The sequence below is a fragment of the Neopsephotus bourkii genome, unplaced genomic scaffold, assembly GCF_033783945.1.
Source record: "Neopsephotus bourkii isolate Nb327-2 ecotype Australia unplaced genomic scaffold, CSIRO-AGI_Nbou_v1 NB_1479, whole genome shotgun sequence".
Taxonomy (NCBI): domain Eukaryota; kingdom Metazoa; phylum Chordata; class Aves; order Psittaciformes; family Psittacidae; genus Neopsephotus; species Neopsephotus bourkii.
Genome location: NW_026901955.1, coordinates 38,179 through 54,876, shown reverse-complemented (window position 1 = coordinate 54,876; position 16,698 = coordinate 38,179). Strand labels below are relative to the sequence as shown.

Genomic DNA, 16,698 nt, shown 5'->3' with positions numbered 1-16,698 from the left:
GCCGCGCCCGTAGTCATGGCAACGCCTACGGGCGCCGACGAGGGACAGGCCGCGTCGCGCTTCGCGGTGAGGGCCGGACTCCGGCCGAGCAGCTCCGGTTTATGGCGTTGTAAACGCTCCGGGCTCAAGGTTCCTGCGGCACCGAGCCCCGCCCGGGCTGCTCTCTGCGGCTGCTGCCGGAGATCGGTATCGCTGCACGACCGGTTTAACCAGAATATCCGGTGAAAACACCGGCTTTGGAGCCAGGACACCGGTAAATCCCCCCGTCCCCCGTCCCCTCCCGCTGCCTGCGCGGAGCCCGGTGTCGTTTAACACCCGCAGCTCTCAGCAGTGTTTAATATTAATCAATCGCTGCGGCCCCGGATCGCGCTTTGTTCTCTGCCGCCCTGCCTGAGCCTCCTGCTCCTCCGAGCAATTGATCTCTACTGAATAATTAACAGCGACCGGAACGAGCGCAGGGCGCCGGAGAGGGCCAAGGGGAATGGCTTGAACCTGCCAGAGGGGAGACTGAGCTGAGCTCTTAGGCAGAAGCTCTTCCCTGTGAGGGTGCTGAGGCGCTGGCACAGGGTGCCCAGAGAAGCTGTGGCTGCCCCACCCCTGCCAGTGCTCAAGGGCAGGTTGGACACAGGGGCTTGGAGCAAGCTGCTCCAGTGGAAGGGGTCCCTGCTCGTGGCAGGGGTTGGAGCTGGACGAGCTTTAAGGTCCCTCCAATACAAACCAGGCTGGGATTCTGGGATTTCCCCCGCTGGAGGCCCCTGTGCAGCCCTGACCAGGCTGCGGCGGAGGCGGGGGGGATGAACCGGGGGTCGCCCCAGCCCCCGCCGATGCCCACGGGGGCGCACACCGAGACCGGGAGGCAGGGACTGCCCGGCCCGCGGGTGAGTGGGCACCGAGGGGGCGGAGCTTTGCGACCCTCAGAGCCCGCCCCCATGCTTTGATTGGCGGGCGGGCCGGCGGGTGATGCTCTGCCATTGGCTGGGACCGCGGGGGCGGGGCGCTGTGGCGGCGCGCTGCCGGGTCGGGCGCCGGTGCCGGTGCCTGTCCCTGTCCCTATCCCTATCCCGGTGCGGAGCGGGCCGGGCCGGGCCATGGCGCTGCTGCTGGAGCACGAGTTCAAGCCGCTGCCCGCGGACAAGCAGATCGAGACGCTGCCCTTCCTGGAGGCCGTGGCGCACCTTCCGCCCTTCTTCGGTGAGCCCAGGCCTGCCGTCCGAGGAGGGGGGAGCTGCGGCAGCGACCGGCACCGGACAGGGCCCGCCGCCGCGGCCAGCTGAGGCCTGCTGCGGGCAGCGCCCCCTTGGCCCCGGCCGGACCAGGTGCCCCCGTCCGTGGTGCTCGGTCCCCCTGTTTGGGTCGTTCTCAGCCCCGGTCCTGGGTCCCGGTGGGCGCCGATCCCGGCTCCAGGAGAGTAGCGTGGCGGGGCCGCGGTTGCATCACGGGCCCGTCAAACCCGCCGAGCAGCCCCGTTGGGAAACATCCCTTGGTCCCCGGGGCCTACGCACTGGCAGGGCCGGGCCCGGCGTCCTTCCCCCGGTACACCCGGGCCGGAGGCGTCGCTCCCGTGGTTCCCAGCCGCGGTCCTCACCCCATGCCGGGGCCGTGGGAGCGTGTTGGCATGGGCACCCTCATGCCACGCTGGCTCGCTGCCCTCCACAAAGCCGGTATTGTGTGCCGGCTCCGGGCCGGCCTCGCTGGGCACAGTGCACTGCCCGTTGTGCTGCCCCAGACCGCAGCACCGGGGCTGCATCCCGGTCAGTGGGGTTGCCAGCACGGGCAAGGCCAAGCTCTTGCTCACTGTGTCCTTGGGCGAAGGCTGAAGAGCCGCTCCCAGCCTCGCCGGCGCTTGTCTCTGTGCTTGGCTGTGGTTAAAGTGAAACCTGTTGCTTATGACCTGACTTTGTGTTGTCTCTTGTGTCCCTTCGTGCCTGATCGTCCTCCCTCCCTGCTTCTGCAGATTGCCTGGGCACTCCCATCGTGTACTCGCCCGTCAAAGCTGACCTGGCTGGAAATATCAAGGTAGGAATGGGCACAGGGTGGGGTCAGGAGGGGTGAACGTGGAGCAGAGATGTAGTGGGATCAGAGAGGCAAGACTTGGAGGTGTTTAGAAGGGGCTTTTCTTCCCGTTTGGGGCTCACTGGTGTGTTCATTAAGGGGGTCCCTGGTCCAAGCTCCAGCCAGGCATTCCCGGGATCCATCCCCTTCTCTGCCTGCAGAAAATCCGTGCAGTTTATGACTCCAACCCCGCCAAGTTCAAAACGCTGCAGAACATCCTGGAGGTGGAGAAGGAGATGCACGGCGCAGCCTGGCCCAAGACGGGCGCGACGCTGGCGCTGATGTGGTTGAAAAGGTGACTCAAGGCGTTGGGAGCTGCTCTGGCACGTGAGGACATCTGCTGCGGAGAGCATGGGTCTGGCTGCTCCCTTTGGGCTGGGGCATTGTGGGGACCACACCAAGCACCAGCTCTGTGTGCTGTGGGGCTCTGGGGGGACCCGGATGCGCCAGGCTCGGGGGGTGCCTTGCTGGAGGCTGGGAGGCAGCATCCCCTTCCCCATCATGTCTCCGCTCTTCTCCCAGGGGCCTGAAGTTCATGCTGGTGCTGCTGCAGAGCATCTCTGATGGTGAGCGGGATGAGGAGCATCCGAACCTCATCCGAGTGAATGCTTTGAAGGCTTATGAGATCGCACTGAAGAAATACCATGGCTGGATGCTGCAGAAGCTCTTCACGGTGAGTGTTCACATCTCCATGGAGGAAATAGCCCTTCCTAAAGCCCATCTGCCCCGAGAAGTGATGTGCTGTAGGGAATAAGGGCTTGGAAACATGGGAAGCTGTTGATCTGTTTGAGCTAGAACCCTTTCTGTGCATCCCTGCTTCTCCAAGGGTTCCAGCTACCATCCCTAAGGTTGTTCCCATGTGCATCCACATGGGGTCTGCAGGTGCTTGGAAGTGCGTGGGTTCTGCCATGTGGGATAGGGCTAGCTTTGGGGTTTTGTGAGCCTTACTTCTTCTTCCCCTCTTTTATAGGGCTCAGTCTATGCTCTCCCATACAAATCAGATCTACTGAAGGCACTGGAGAAGGGTAAAGAAGTGAAAGAGGAGGAAAGCATCGAGAAGATCCATCAGTTCCTCTCGAGGGTCACCCCCATCCTGGATGCAATCTATGAGATGTACACAAAGATGAACGCGGAGCTGAGCTACAAAGCCTGAGGCTCGCAGGGGCCTGGCAGGGCTGTAGTCAGGTGTGACGGGTGCTACTTGCGGTTTACTCACTGGGGTGGCTTCTGGCTGGCAGGCGACTTTGATTCATGTCTGGATCTGCAGTGGATAACCTGTTTTCTAAACAGAATAATGAGTTTTCTAGTCAGGATATGGCAATAAACCAGTTGTCATCACAGGATTCCCCAAGTTTTTGTACTAAAGAGGGAAGACCAAGTGTTTCTAATCCCATCCTCTGGGTTCACACCTATTATGGTGTAGGGAATGAAGCGTGGCTGGTGGCTGCATCCCAATGGAGCTGCCTTGGCTCTGCCCTGATCCTCTTGGACTGCTACCAATACCATTGGACTACAACAACTGCTCCGGCACCCATGTGAGAAGCTTCCCGAATGATGCCTATGGAGCAGGAGCCGATGACTTTCCCAGGGAATCCCAACTCCTCCAGTGCCTGCACAGAGTGAGGCCCCTCTGCCGGTGGCTGAAGCCAGGATTCCAGCCCCACACAGTGTCTGTGGGAGCACACGTTGCCTTATCCACTGACGGCCTCACGGTGCTGCCGACGGGATGTGATTGTTAATAAAAACTGACGGTAACCTCAGCCTGGGTGGAAGTTTGGGGGTACTCCAAGGGGGGGGGTGGGGGGTTGAGGAGGGTGTTTTAGGGGGCTCTGCCTGGGGGGGGCTGTTTGTGGGAGACCTTTTGGGGCTGCTCCATGTGGGGCTGTTTCAGGGAGGTTGTTCCGGGGGGGGGGGGGGTTCGGGGCTGTCCCGGGGCTGCTCCGGGCCGGTACCCAGGGGTGGGCGGAGGCGGATCCGCTCCCGCGGGCGGGAGTAGGGGCCGGGGAGGAGCCGCTCTCCGGGACCGGCCCCGCGGCGACTGAGCGGCGCCGGAGCCTGCGGGACCCTGCGCGGTACGGGCCGGGAGCGGAGCGGGGCGCGGGGACCCGCGGTAACCGGTACGAGCGGCACCAGCGGGGGCGAGGGAAGGGGGGGCGGACGGGGCACTGGGAGCGGGGCAGAACACGGATGAGGTCAGGACACAGGGACCGCATACAGATGGAGCCCCGGGGCAGGACACGGTACGGGGCAGGATGGAGCCCCAGGGCGAGGAGGGGGCTGCGGGCTGAGCTGGGCAAGGTCGGATGCAGCCCCATGGGGCCCCGCGGGGTCCTGGTCAACTGGGGCTCCCGTGGGGGTTCCCCGCAGCTCCGACACGCAGGGGCTGGACCACGCCGGGCTCTGGCCCAGGTGAGCGCGGCCCCGCGGTGCTGTTCCCTTGGGGAGGTGGTTGTTTCGCTCTGGATAAGCGTTCCCAGCGGCACCGCGTGTCCACACGATGCGGTTGCAGGGATTCACCCCTCCCCGGAGCCCTCCGTGCTTTACTTTGAGGAGCTTCCATGTGGCAAAGTCTGACCCAGCGCAGGGGCATCCTCCCTGTGCCCACCCTGGGCAGATCCCTGCACATCCCAGTATCCCTGCCCCCATGGTGGGCTGGAGCAGAGGACTAACTGGGGATACTGGGAGGTGACTTGGGGAGAGGTGGGAGCGCACGTGGGGCATGGGGCGGGAGGGTTTGTGTTGGATTCAGGGCACAGGGTGAGCTGCGCCTTGACTCATTTGTTCCATGGGGTGAGGGAGTCTGAAAGCTGCAAACCCAAATAACGACCGAGCCAAATGAAACCCCATTGACGGCACCTTTCCTGGCAGCGGGGTCCCGGGAGCGCCCGGGTGACGGCACTGCCCCAAGAGCCCGTTTCCGACACAGGCTTCCTGCCCCGGTCACTGGTGGCAGCGCCGGCTCCCAGCCCCACCAGCCCCTTCACTTGTCCCCATGTCCCCATCAGCATCCCCACTGCTCCTGCCACTGATGTCCTTATCTGCTTCCAGTAGGGAGCAGTGTCCTGTGCCGGTGCCTCCCTGGGCTCTGGATCTGTGTCAGTTTGGGCTTTTCCCTAAAGCCACGCTGGGATTGCCAAGGCTGGAAGGGTCAGGCACTCCATCCCTGTGCACAGCCCGAGGCTTGGCTTGGCAATTCCCTCTTCCCTGTTGTCCAAGGACACGCTGGCCGTGCAAGGGGCAGTGTGTGCTCGGGGTCGGGCTGTGGGACCTGTGGGCTTTGGCAGGTGCTTGTGGAATGTCTTGCAGAGATGGTGATGGGAGGGAAGTCGGCACAGGAGAAACCACGTCCGATCTGTGGCTTGTCCTGTGTCTCCTGGGGCTGCACCATCCCCTTTGGGTGCCCCCATGGTGGCAGGCAGGAGGGAACCGCCGTCCCCCCATTCCCGCAGGCACCCCGCGATGTTTGCAGCCCTCATCCCTGTGTCCATGGCAGCATCCTGGGGCAGCCACGGGCGGCTGTGGGACCCGCTGCCTGATTAGAGGCCCGTTACACAGCAGAGATCCGCGCCCGCCGCGGCGGGGCCCTGCCTGCCCTTGTGGCTCCTCGGGCAGAAAATGACACGTTTCCAGGCTGCTTTTTCTGTCCGGGACCAGCGGGGGGGGGTTCGGCTCCCCAGGGGCTGGAGCTGGGCTCAGCCTTAGCGCTGCTATTGTGTGGGTGGAACACGGGGCTGCGGGAGAGCCTGGGTCACTCGTGTGCCCGTCCTGCGTGTGGCGGGGCAGAGCAGGGCAGTGCCTGCCCCGGTGCAGCTTTGCTGCCCGCTCTGGGAGCCTCCCTCTGCTGCAGCCCCGCTCCTCTGTGCGCAACCCAAACCCGTCCTTTCGTGCCCGAACCGCTGCTCCAGCGGGCTCTGACCCCCCCCCCCCCGTGCCGTGCCCGTCCCCCTCCCCATGCCCAGCACCCAGATCCAGCCCCCCCGCTCTCATGGACCAGCCCCATCCCTGCTGCGGTGGCAGCTTCCCGCTGCCTCTGTGCGCTTCCCAAGGCGCGGGGTGTATCCCAGGAATGTTTTCTTTCCCTGGGCGGCACACGGGAGCGCACAGGGTCTGCTCTGTGCCCTGTCCTGGGCTGCACCCAAGCCGACCGCAGCGGGGAGAGGCAGCGAGGCCGGGCTCGCCCTTGCCCATTCCGGCTGCGCTTTGAAGCCGGCAGCAGCGCTGCCAACGAGGGGTCCCCACGGCCGGGGAGTGCGGAGGGGAGCAGCTGGGACACCCCGACTGCCGCAGGGTCGGTGTGGGACCCACTCCCGCTATGGGGCTGGGCAGCGCAGGGAGCGGATGGGCGGTACAGAGGATTTGGGGGTGATGCTGTGGTTTCCTCTGCCAGGTCTCCTGCTCTCGTGTGGGTCACATCCATCCCTGCAGCATGGCAGACACCGAGGACCCAGTGCGCATCGCTGGTGATGCCGGCGAGGGCCCAGGAGATGATGGGTCCCTCCAGAACGATTCCTTCCCACTCTCCTCCCTGGCCAACCTGTTCGAGAGCGAGGACACCCCGTCCCCCCCGGAGGCAGCGCGGGGTCCCCCGGGCCCCGGGGATGGGAAGCAGAACCTCCGCATGAAATTCCACGGGGCCTTCCGTAAGGGCGCCCCGAAACCCATGGAGCTGCTGGAGGCCACCATCTACGAGTCCTCCGTGGTCCCCGCGCCCAAGAAAGCCCCCATGGACTCCCTGTTCGACTACGGCACCTACCGCCACCACCCCAGTGAGAACAAGCGCTGGCGCAGGAGGGTCGTGGAGTGAGTATGGGGATGCTGGTGTGCCCCAGTGCCGACGGGCTGGGATGGGGCGGGGGGGCCAGCATAGGGGGTACAATGCCCATGGGGGGTCCGATACATGGGGGTACGGGGATGCCCATGGGTGATACAATACATGGGAGCATGGGGATGCCCATGGGGGGTACGATACATCGGGGTACAAGGATGCCCATGGGGGATACAATATATGGGAGTATGGGGATGCCCATGGGGGGTATGATACATGGGGGATACGGGGATGCCCATGGGGGATACAATACATGGGAGTATGGGGATGCCCATGGGGGGTACGATACATGGGAGTATGGGGATGCCCATGGGGGGTATGATACATGGGGGATACGGGGATGCCCATGGGGGATACAATACATGGGGTTATGGCGATGCCCATCGGCTGCGGATGGGGACAGGTCCCCCCATGGCTCTTTGAGGGGTGCTGTGGGCAGGGAGCAGCTCCCGGCCGGTCCCGGTGGCGGTGCTGCGGTGCCGGCAGCGTTGGCTCCGCTTCCCCCTTACCGGCCCCGTGAAAGAGGCTCTGTGCGCGCCGCCGCTGCCGGCCGGAGCGGGCGTCTGGCTCCGGGCATGAAAGGGCTTTTCAGGAGAGCCTCCGCCCTCCCCACGCCAGGAAACCGGAGCCGGGGGGGGCCGCCCGCGGCCGGGCGCACAATGACCCCTCTGTGCCGGGCACCTGGGGCGGGGGCAGCCGGGATGGGGCAGGGGTGGATGGAGGGGGCCGGGATGCCCGAGGTCCCCGCTGGCACGGCCACCCTCCGTCCTGCCCCCGTTCCCGGTGATCGCCGGTTGTCCCCAGCCTGTCCCGTTGCTGCCAACTGCTCCAACCGGTCTGGCTTTGCCCGTGGCACTGGAGCGCGGCCAAACCCGTGTCCGGTCACGGTTGGGGCCCAAAATGCAGCTCCAGGGAGGAGCTGGCAAAGTCCCCCCCCAGTCCCCATGGGTGATGCTGGGAGCACTGGGCTGCTGTGGGTGTGGAGGTCACCCCGTGGTGCCCGCGCCCTTCCCCACCGCTGAGCATCCTCAGGCTCTTTGCACAAGCAGGAAACTGAAGCAGTGGCTCTGATTCCCAGCACTGGCGCCTCTCCCACAGGAAGCAAGCTCCGGGTGTGAAGGGGCCGGCTCCCAACCCGCCCCCCGTCCTCAAGGTGTTCAACAGACCCATCCTCTTCGACATCGTGTCCCGGGGGTCCCCGGGCGGCCTGGACGGGCTCCTCTCCTTCCTCCTCACGCACAAGAAGCGCCTCACGGATGAGGAGTTTCGAGGTGAGGACCTGGGTCCCCCATGGTGGGTGCTGATCCCCTGGGATCCGGCCAGGGGTGCGGGTCTGGGCACCCCCATGTGCTGGGCTCTCAGCACCCTCTGCTCGCAGAGCCCTCCACGGGGAAGACCTGCCTGCCCAAGGCGCTGCTCAACCTGAGCGGCGGCAGGAACGACACCATCCCGCTGCTGCTCGACATCGCCGAGAGGACGGGCAACATGCGGGAGTTCATCAACTCGCCCTTCAGGGATGTCTATTACCGAGGTAGGGGCATGGGGCTGCTGTGGGCCTGCCTGGGCATGAGGACACTGCTTGGGGACTGGAGCATAGGGGGATAGAGGATGCTGGGGAGGTTGGGGACCGGAGCAGTGGGTACCCTGGTGCGGATGTAGAGCCCTGGATTGATTAGCAACCAGAGCAGTGAGGACCCTGAGGTGATGGGAGGCTTTAGGGGGCTGGAGCAGCAGGTACCCTGGTGTGGATGGAGAGCCCTGGATTGATTAGCAACCAGAGCAGTGAGGACCCTGAGGTGATGGGAGGCTTTAGGGGGCTGGAGCAGCAGGTACCCCCGGAAGGCTGGGTACCCAGGGGGGAGTCATGGAGCGCGACGGTGGTGATGGGTGCCCATGGCGCAGGTCAGACAGCCCTGCACATCGCCATCGAGCGCCGGTGCAAGCACTACGTGGAGCTGCTGGTGGAGAAGGGAGCTGATGTGCATGCCCAGGCCCGCGGCCGCTTCTTCCAGCCCAAGGACGAGGGCGGCTACTTCTACTTTGGTGAGTGGGGAAGGAGCTGGTGCATCCCCAGGGGTGGTGTATGTGTGTGTGTGTCGGGGGGTGACACCAACAGCGGTATCCCCACAGGAGAGCTGCCGCTGTCGCTGGCCGCCTGCACCAACCAGCCCCACATCGTGCACTACCTGACGGAGAACGGGCACAAGCAGGCGGACCTGCGGCGCCAGGACTCCCGCGGGAACACGGTGCTGCATGCACTGGTGGCCATCGCCGACAACACGCGCGACAACACCAAGTTCGTCACCAAGATGTACGACCTGCTCCTCGTCAAGTGCGCCAAGCTCTTCCCCGACACCAACCTGGAGACGCTGCTCAACAACGACGGCCTCTCCCCGCTCATGATGGCGGCCAAGACCGGCAAGATCGGGGTACGGTGACAGCCTCCCTCTTAGCTGAGCCCTGTCGCACTCAGGCTTCTCTCTGCGGTGCTGTTGGAAACCTGGATGTGCAGCCTATTAACCCTAATTAACCCCCTAGTCTGTTCCATCCCTTCCCTAATTAACCCCAGGCCCTTGGCACATCCCGTCCTTTCCCTTGTCTTGTCCTTGTGCCCTGGTGGTGTGGGCAGAGGATTTACTCAAAATGCTGCAATTGGAGCATCCTCATGGGCTGCCTGCTGTGATGGTGGCCATGCACCCAGGACCATCCCACGAGTGGGTTGGGATGCTCAGTAGTGGCAGGGGATGTGCCTGGGGTGGGATGGGAGGACAAGTGGGGTGCCCCGAGCAGCAGGGATGAGGCATAGGTCTGCCCATGGTGAGCGGTGCTCCCTCCATCAGATCTTCCAGCACATCATCCGTCGGGAGATCCCGGACGAGGACGCGCGGCATCTCTCAAGGAAGTTCAAGGACTGGGCCTATGGCCCCGTCTACTCCTCCCTGTACGACCTCTCCTCGCTGGACACGTGCGGGGAGGAGGTGTCCGTGCTGGAGATCCTCGTCTACAACAGCAAGATCGAGGTGTGCAGGGGCTGAGGGGAGGACCGGGGGGGGACCGTGGGGCCGTGTCCTTGCTGACAGCATCCCTGTGCCACCAGAACCGCCACGAGATGCTGGCCGTGGAGCCCATCAACGAGCTCCTGCGGGACAAGTGGCGCAAGTTCGGGGCCGTCTCCTTCTACATCAGCGTGGTCTCCTACCTCTGTGCCATGGTCATCTTCACCCTCGTCGCCTACTACCGCCCCATGGAAGGCCCTGTGAGTGCCACAGTAATGAGGCTCAGCCCCATGGGCCAGCACCTCCTGGCAGGGGGGTTTGCTGGGTCTCTGTCCCCAGCATCCTGCACTGTTATGGTGAAGCAGCTCTGCTCTGTGCTCTCCCCACAGCCCCCCTACCCGTACACCACCACCGTGGACTACCTGCGCCTGGCCGGGGAGATCATCACCCTTCTCACCGGCATCCTCTTCTTCTTCACTAACGTCAGTGCCACGCTGGCCGAGCCCTTGTGGTCTCCATGCAAGGAGCAACTTGAGGGCGACAGCCCCGTGTCCCAAGGCATCAGCCCCCGCTGTGATGCCCCCCTGGACACCAGGGCCCTGCCAAGCAGGGGTTTGCTCCCCCCGGCCCCTCCGACCTCTCCCTCTCTCCCCAGGTCAAAGATCTCTTCATGAAGAAGTGCCCAGGGGTGAACTCCTTCTTCATAGACGGCTCCTTCCAGCTGCTCTAGTACGTGGGGTACCCCTGGGCTTGCACAGGGCAGCAGCTGTCGGTGCAGGGTCTCATCCTGCTTCTCCTCCAGCTTCATCTACTCGGTGCTGGTGATCGTCACAGCGGGGCTGTACCTGGGGGGCATCGAGGCGTACCTCGCTGTCATGGTCTTCGCGCTGGTGCTGGGCTGGATGAACGCGCTGTACTTCACCCGGGGGCTCAAGCTGACGGGGACCTACAGCATCATGATCCAGAAGGTCTGGTGCCGTCAGGGGTCTTCTCCCTATGGATCCAAGAGAGGCTCCTCCTTGGGGGTTTCTTGTGGCTCTCAGCCTGGCCATCCATGCTGCATGGGATGTCAATGGTGCCACAGTGCCACACATCTCACCCCTCTCTCCATCATTTGCAGATCCTCTTCAAAGACCTTTTCCGCTTCCTCCTGGTCTACTTGCTCTTCATGATCGGATACGCATCAGGTGGGTGCCTGCGTGCTGAGCTGGGGCTCAGGGTAAGGACGAGCCCTTTGGCACAGCACAGCTTGACCAAGCAGGGGTCTGTGGAGTCCCTGCTCCATCCTACCTGCCTGCAGGCTCAGCCTGTGCCTCCTCCTGTGATGGAGAGAGGCTCAGCCTGTGACAGCTCCCATTGTGGACCCCGTCCTTGCTGCTGTCCCCATGGCCTCACCATCCCTATCGCTTCCCCCCAGCGCTGGTGTCCCTCCTCAACCCGTGTCCCAGCAGCGAGTCCTGCAGCGAGGACCAGTCCAACTGCACGGTGCCCACCTACCCCTCGTGCCGCGACAGCCAGACCTTCAGCACCTTCTTGCTCGACCTCTTCAAGCTCACCATCGGCATGGGCGACCTGGAGATGCTCGAGAGCGCCAAGTACCCCGGCGTCTTCATCATCCTCCTCGTCACCTACATCATCCTCACCTTCGTGCTCCTCCTCAACATGCTCATCGCCCTCATGGGTGAGACTGTGGGCCAAGTGTCCAAGGAGAGCAAGCACATCTGGAAGCTGCAGGTACCACCTCAGAGCTGCTGAGCAAGGGCGGCTGCACCACTGCAGCTCCCCGAGCTCCATCAGAGCAGCACTGCCTGGGCGAGGGACCCCGATGCATCCATCCTCCTGTGGCTGAGGGGTCCCCGGTGTTCCTGGCAGTGGGCTACCACCATCCTGGACATCGAGCGCTCCTTCCCGGTGTTCCTGCGGAAAGCCTTCCGCTCGGGAGAGATGGTCACGGTGGGGAAGTGCACGGATGGGACACCTGACCGCCGCTGGTGCTTCAGGTAAAGGCAGGAGCTGGGGACCAGGAGCAACCAAGCTTCTGCCACTGGAGCCGGTGGCATTTTGGGGGTGCTGGGGATGTGTCCCTGTTTGCTGGGCAGTTGGTACTAACCTGGACCCAGGCTGGTGGTGGGATGGTGCAGGGATGCAGGGTTTGCAGCGCCTCTGGCTCTGACCTTCCCACAGGGTGGACGAGGTGAACTGGTCCCACTGGAACCAGAACCTGGGCATCATTAGCGAGGATCCAGGCAAGAGCGACACGTACCAGTACTACGGCTTCTCCCACACTGTGGGCCGGCTGCGGAGAGGTGAGCGCGGGCTGGGAGCATCCCTCGGGATGCTGCTTCCAGCCTCTTATGAGCCCCAGGCCCCCATTTGCTTTGGAGACCGGGTGCTGTGGGGCTGCCCATGGCATGGGGAGCATTCCCAGGCTCCCGGCTCTGCCACCACATCCCCACATCTCCTTTGCAGATCGCTGGTCCACGGTGGTGCCGCGCGTGGTGGAGCTCAACAAGAGCTGCCAGCCCGAGGAGGTGGTGGTGCCGCTGGGGACAATGGGGACAGCGGAGGCGCGGGAGCGGCGGCACGGCCAGGCCTTGGGCTCCCCACTCTAGCACCATGGACCGGGCTCGATGGTGCTTGTCTGCTCCTCAGGGATTCGTGCTGGTGCCAGCCCGGATGGGGGGGTCCTGGCCCTGCCCTGGCGGTGCTGGGGGGTCTCCGGCTGACACAGGCGAGCTCCAGTGCCACCGCTGCGCTTTGCCACCCCGGCGCCGTTGGCTGTGCCATGCTGGAAACCGCTGCCGCGGGCAGGGCCCCCCCACCCCAATGGGTTTTGCCACAGGTTTTTGCACAAGGTTTATATGATTATTTATTAGCAATAAAGACTGAGCTGCCCCTGCTGCTCCTCCCGGCACCGAGGGCCCCGCTGCAGGCAGGACCCTGCTGCTCCCATCATGTGCCATGGAGCCGCCCTGCACACTGAGCTCCCACTCCGCTGCCCCCAGCCCCGGAGCCTCCTGCCAGCCTGGCCGGGCACTGAGCACCAGGGGGTTCCTGGCTGGCTGCAGCACCCGGTGTTGCCATCCCCGCTTGGCTGCTCTGCCCAGGGGATGGGAGATGCTGGCCCTGGCAGCACCGCGTTCAGCTGGAGGTGTGTGTAGCACGGCTGCGGGGCACGGGAATAGGGCTGCGTTGCACTGCCGGATTTCGTCCACTGGAGGGCAGCACACACCGCGCAATGCCCACCCCGCCCGGCAGCTCGGGGCTGGGGGGGGGCAGGACCGGGGGCAAACCGAGGGTGAGCTGGGCACCGTCCCGGTGTCCTCCTGCCTCCTTCCCCCGTCCTCGGGTGGGGAGCGGGTCTGCAGGGTGATGCTCCTGCTGATGGGCAAGGGGTGGGGATGGGGTCTGGGGGATGCTCCTGATGGGCAGTGAGACCTTGGTGGGAATCACCCTACCCCATCTCATCCTATCCCATCCCACCATACCCCATCTTATTCAGTCCCCATCCCATCGCACCTCTAACTGCAATGCCCCCTTTCTGCTCGCCTCCCTTCACAGCCAGCTGCCACACCAGTTTCCTTTTGCACTGAGACATGGGGTAGGTCAGAGGGACGGGTCTGGGGGGGCACCAGGGTCACAATGGCACAGTGCACGGTGGCAGAGACCTTGGCCAGGGCCCTGGGGGCCGCCCAGCTCAGTGAGCAAATGATACAGCAGAAAAGGGGACACTTCATCTTCAGGCTTGATTACTCGCCGTTAGCTCCAACTGCACTGTCTCCGGTTAAATGTGATTTACATCTATCTCTCATCTTGTGGCTTAAGTACTTCCCCAGGGGGAGGGAATGAGGAAGTTTCATTATCGCTACTTAGGAGAGGCTGAGGTTCCAGCTCTCGCTGTGTAATCGAATGAGGAGCTGAGCGGCTCCACCTTCACCCCAGCTTGTGTTTGGAGATGATAAACTTGCTTTTACCCATCCCCAGTGGGTTTGTGATGACCAGCCCTGGATACGCAGTGCGGGGTGACACAGGGAGCCCCAGTGGGGCTCTGCACCGCAGCTGCCCCAGGCTATGGTGCTGGAGATGGGATTTTTAGAACGTAATTGAAAATGAACCGATTCCTCCCCCCTGCTGTCCGAATTCCAGTGTCCCAATGACAAGGAGCTGGGGTTTAAAGCCATTAGGATGCAGAAAGAATGGATGTGGTTGTGCCCAGTGCCTTGTGGCACCAGTCTGGACCCCCCAGTGGGGATGGGGACATCTTCGTTGCTGCAGGACTTATGTTTGGCACTTTTACCCCCTGCAAAGCCCTGCGTTACCACACCTGTGTCTGTATCACACCCGCTTCATGGGAGAGGGCTGGAGCAGCTCTGCTCTGGAGCCAGGCTGAGAGAGCTGGGCTGGGTCAGCCTGGAGAAGAGAAGGCTCCTGAAGGGGAGACCTTAGAGCAGCTCCAGTGCCTAAAGGGGCTGCAGGAAACCTGGAGAGGGGCTTGGGACAAGGGCCTGTAGGGACAGGCCAAGGGGAATGGCTTGAACCTGCCCGAGGGGAGACTGAGCTGAGCTCTTAGGCAGAAGCTCTTCCCTGTGAGGGTGCTGAGGCGCTGGCACAGGGTGCCCAGAGAAGCTGTGGCTGCCCCATCCCTGGCAGTGTTCAAGGCCAGGTTGGACACAGGGGCTTGGAGCAAGCTGCTCCAGTGGAAGGGGTCCCTGCTTGTGGCAGGGGTTGGAACTGGAGGAGCTTTAAGGTCCCTTCAACCCAAACCGTTATAGGATTGTGTGATTTAGGAGGCAAAGGGGTCCTGGTGATGCTGGGGCACAGCCCCCTCCCACTCTCCCCGCCAGCCCTGACAAGCCCAGCACAGAGAAGAGCAGAGCTCCTGGCTCTGGGAACGTGGAGCGTGACAGCAAATTCATCTCCAGCTGAATCTGACGCTCAGTTTATGAAGCTGGACTCAATCACGGTGAGGGATGCGCTGGCTCGAGTCCCCCTGCAGCCGCGCAGTTCACACCGCCTGGCTCTGCTCCTTGTGCTCAAACAGCAAAGGTGGCCGCCCCGTTCAACACCCGCCTCCTCCCCATCTGCTTGGAAATCAGTGTTATTTAATAGCAGAAATGGCATCATTTCAATCAGAAATCGTTGAAAAGGGCATCATTTGCCATCAGAAATGGCATCCGGGGGTTACAGGTGGTGGTGGTTTTGCCCTGGATGCATCCTCATGCATCCCTGCCCCATCTCCATCCATTTTGGGTCCCCACGGACTCACCTGTGGCAGTCCTGGATGGAAGCAGACCGAGAAGGCACCCATTTGTGGTGCACTACACACATGCAGCATTCCTGTGCCCAGTAAACCCTCCTCCTACTGCTAAACAGTAACCCCCCTGTGCCCCCCTATTGGAATGTAATGGTGTGGGGACCTGCAGGATGGATCATGCCATTCTCCAACCCTGATTTATGGTGATGTGGGCAGCATGATGGAGGCAGCACTAATGAATCCCTGCTCCGAGGGGCACTTGTAGTGGAGCAGTTTCTCCTGGGGCTCCTTGCACCTCTGTTTGGTTCCCCCCTTTGGTACCCCCAAGCACAGAGGGCAGCCCCATGGGGAGGCTGAGGCTGGGGCCGGCACCACCACCCTGTGCCCAGCACCGCTGCTCCTTTTGATGTGTCATCTCTTTAACGACAAAGCCCTAAGTGTCCTCAGCCAGTCTGATGTGACCGTGCAGGCAGGGAGCGTCTCCCACCCCCTCAGCAACATCAGCCTCTGTGAAATTCCCCTTTTGTCCCCATTTCTCTTTGTTCCCGGGTCGCTGTCACGCCGCTCGCTGCTGGTGATGGAGCAGTCCCCTCCCGGCAGCCCATAAATATCGGCACAACCGGCAAAGAAGACAAATGGAGCCACATTCCGAGGCCATGGGGCAGCTCCAGGGGATGCCGTGTCCTCATCCCCATCCCTGTGCTCAGCAGGGCTGGAGGGAGCAGCACAGGAGCCAAAAATAGGAGTATCTGGAGTTTTGTTCCCAGCAAACCAGCCTCTGCATCCCGTTAGAGGCTCCCAGCCCATGGCCATGCTGGGGTTTGGGTATCCCCATCCAGAGGGCAGGAGCAGGCCGCACTGCCTGCATCCCTCGTGTGGGGTTCCACTGGGACCAGTCCACAGCAAGTGATGGCCATGGGCAAGTGTGGGCAGGAGCTGGTTTGGAAATGATCCTGATTCTGCAGGATGAGTGGGAAATGAAGGAATCCTTTGCTGGGGTCGCAGGCAGCTGCAGGCAGGGGTATGAGCAGGCAGCAGAGCCCCCGCTGCCCTCAGCCCTCTTCCCACTGGGATAACGGCAATGCCATATGTCACCACTGCCGGACACAGAGCCGTGTCCTCCGCCCGGAGCTATTTGGGATTTAAAACTATTATCCTAATGCAGCCGGCTCATTGTTGGGGCTGGGAAGCTGCTGGTGGGGCAGAGAAGATCAGGGCAGGTGGGTGGGATGGGTTAGGAGAGAGCAGATCCCATCCGGAGACCCCCTTCGTGTCCTGGCACCAGGAAACAGCAGTGGATGGATGGGAGGGGAGATGCCATCACTGCACCGGTGGCGGCTGCGGGTACCAGGATGAGGATACCGGAGCCTCGGTGCCCATCACCTGGGCATTGGTGCTGTGAGGGGTGAGCATCCCATGGGTGCACATGGGGCCGAGGCCCTAATCCCTGCGGATTTGTCCCACGTGCGCGGCCTCCCTTTGGGTGCGAGGCGGAGGTTGGCGCTGGGGCCGGATTAATGGCTCAGCATCGTTAGTGGGATATTTATAGGTGCCCTAAAAACCTGTGGGTT

General features: G+C 63.0%; 2 protein-coding genes across 4 annotated transcripts; both read left to right on the top strand.

The window, feature by feature from the left end:
* Nucleotides 1-1,065: 1,065 nt before the first annotated feature.
* On the top strand, nucleotides 1,066-3,812 carry GLTP (glycolipid transfer protein). The gene is made up of 5 exons (XM_061369202.1): nucleotides 1,066-1,191; nucleotides 1,955-2,016; nucleotides 2,214-2,347; nucleotides 2,575-2,725; nucleotides 3,023-3,812. Exons 1-5 carry the CDS (start codon nucleotides 1,089-1,091, stop codon nucleotides 3,203-3,205), a joined length of 633 nt encoding a protein of 210 aa, XP_061225186.1. The 5' UTR covers nucleotides 1,066-1,088; the 3' UTR covers nucleotides 3,206-3,812.
* Nucleotides 3,813-4,038: 226 nt separating this feature from the next.
* TRPV4 (transient receptor potential cation channel subfamily V member 4) lies at nucleotides 4,039-12,680 on the top strand. 3 transcript variants are annotated; one of them, XM_061369199.1, is made up of 16 exons: nucleotides 4,039-4,169; nucleotides 6,440-6,852; nucleotides 7,976-8,148; nucleotides 8,256-8,408; nucleotides 8,780-8,920; nucleotides 9,008-9,306; nucleotides 9,718-9,897; nucleotides 9,975-10,133; nucleotides 10,263-10,355; nucleotides 10,529-10,602; nucleotides 10,676-10,841; nucleotides 10,994-11,060; nucleotides 11,291-11,607; nucleotides 11,746-11,873; nucleotides 12,058-12,179; nucleotides 12,343-12,680. In XM_061369199.1, the coding sequence occupies exons 2-16, from the start codon at nucleotides 6,479-6,481 to the stop codon at nucleotides 12,483-12,485; spliced, it is 2,589 nt and encodes an 862-aa protein (XP_061225183.1). In that variant the 5' UTR covers nucleotides 4,039-4,169; nucleotides 6,440-6,478; the 3' UTR covers nucleotides 12,486-12,680. The 3 variants fall into 3 exon arrangements, with proteins under 3 accessions (XP_061225183.1, XP_061225182.1, XP_061225185.1); XM_061369198.1 differs by having other exon boundaries at nucleotides 4,046-4,124; XM_061369201.1 differs by lacking the exon at nucleotides 4,039-4,169 and adding an exon at nucleotides 6,149-6,340.
* Nucleotides 12,681-16,698: the final 4,018 nt, after the last annotated feature.

Coding starts and splice junctions, on each gene's coding strand:
- GLTP (XM_061369202.1), top strand. CDS start 1,089: ATGGCGCTGCTGCTGGAGCACGAGTTCAAGCCGCTGCCCGCGGACAAG. Junction 2,348..2,574: donor GCGCTGATGTGGTTGAAAAG/GTGACTCAAGGC, acceptor CTCTTCTCCCAG/GGGCCTGAAGTTCATGCTGG. Junction 2,726..3,022: donor TGCTGCAGAAGCTCTTCACG/GTGAGTGTTCAC, acceptor CCTCTTTTATAG/GGCTCAGTCTATGCTCTCCC.
- TRPV4 (XM_061369199.1), top strand. CDS start 6,479: ATGGCAGACACCGAGGACCCAGTGCGCATCGCTGGTGATGCCGGCGAG. Junction 8,149..8,255: donor CACGGATGAGGAGTTTCGAG/GTGAGGACCTGG, acceptor CTCTGCTCGCAG/AGCCCTCCACGGGGAAGACC. Junction 8,921..9,007: donor GGGCGGCTACTTCTACTTTG/GTGAGTGGGGAA, acceptor GTATCCCCACAG/GAGAGCTGCCGCTGTCGCTG.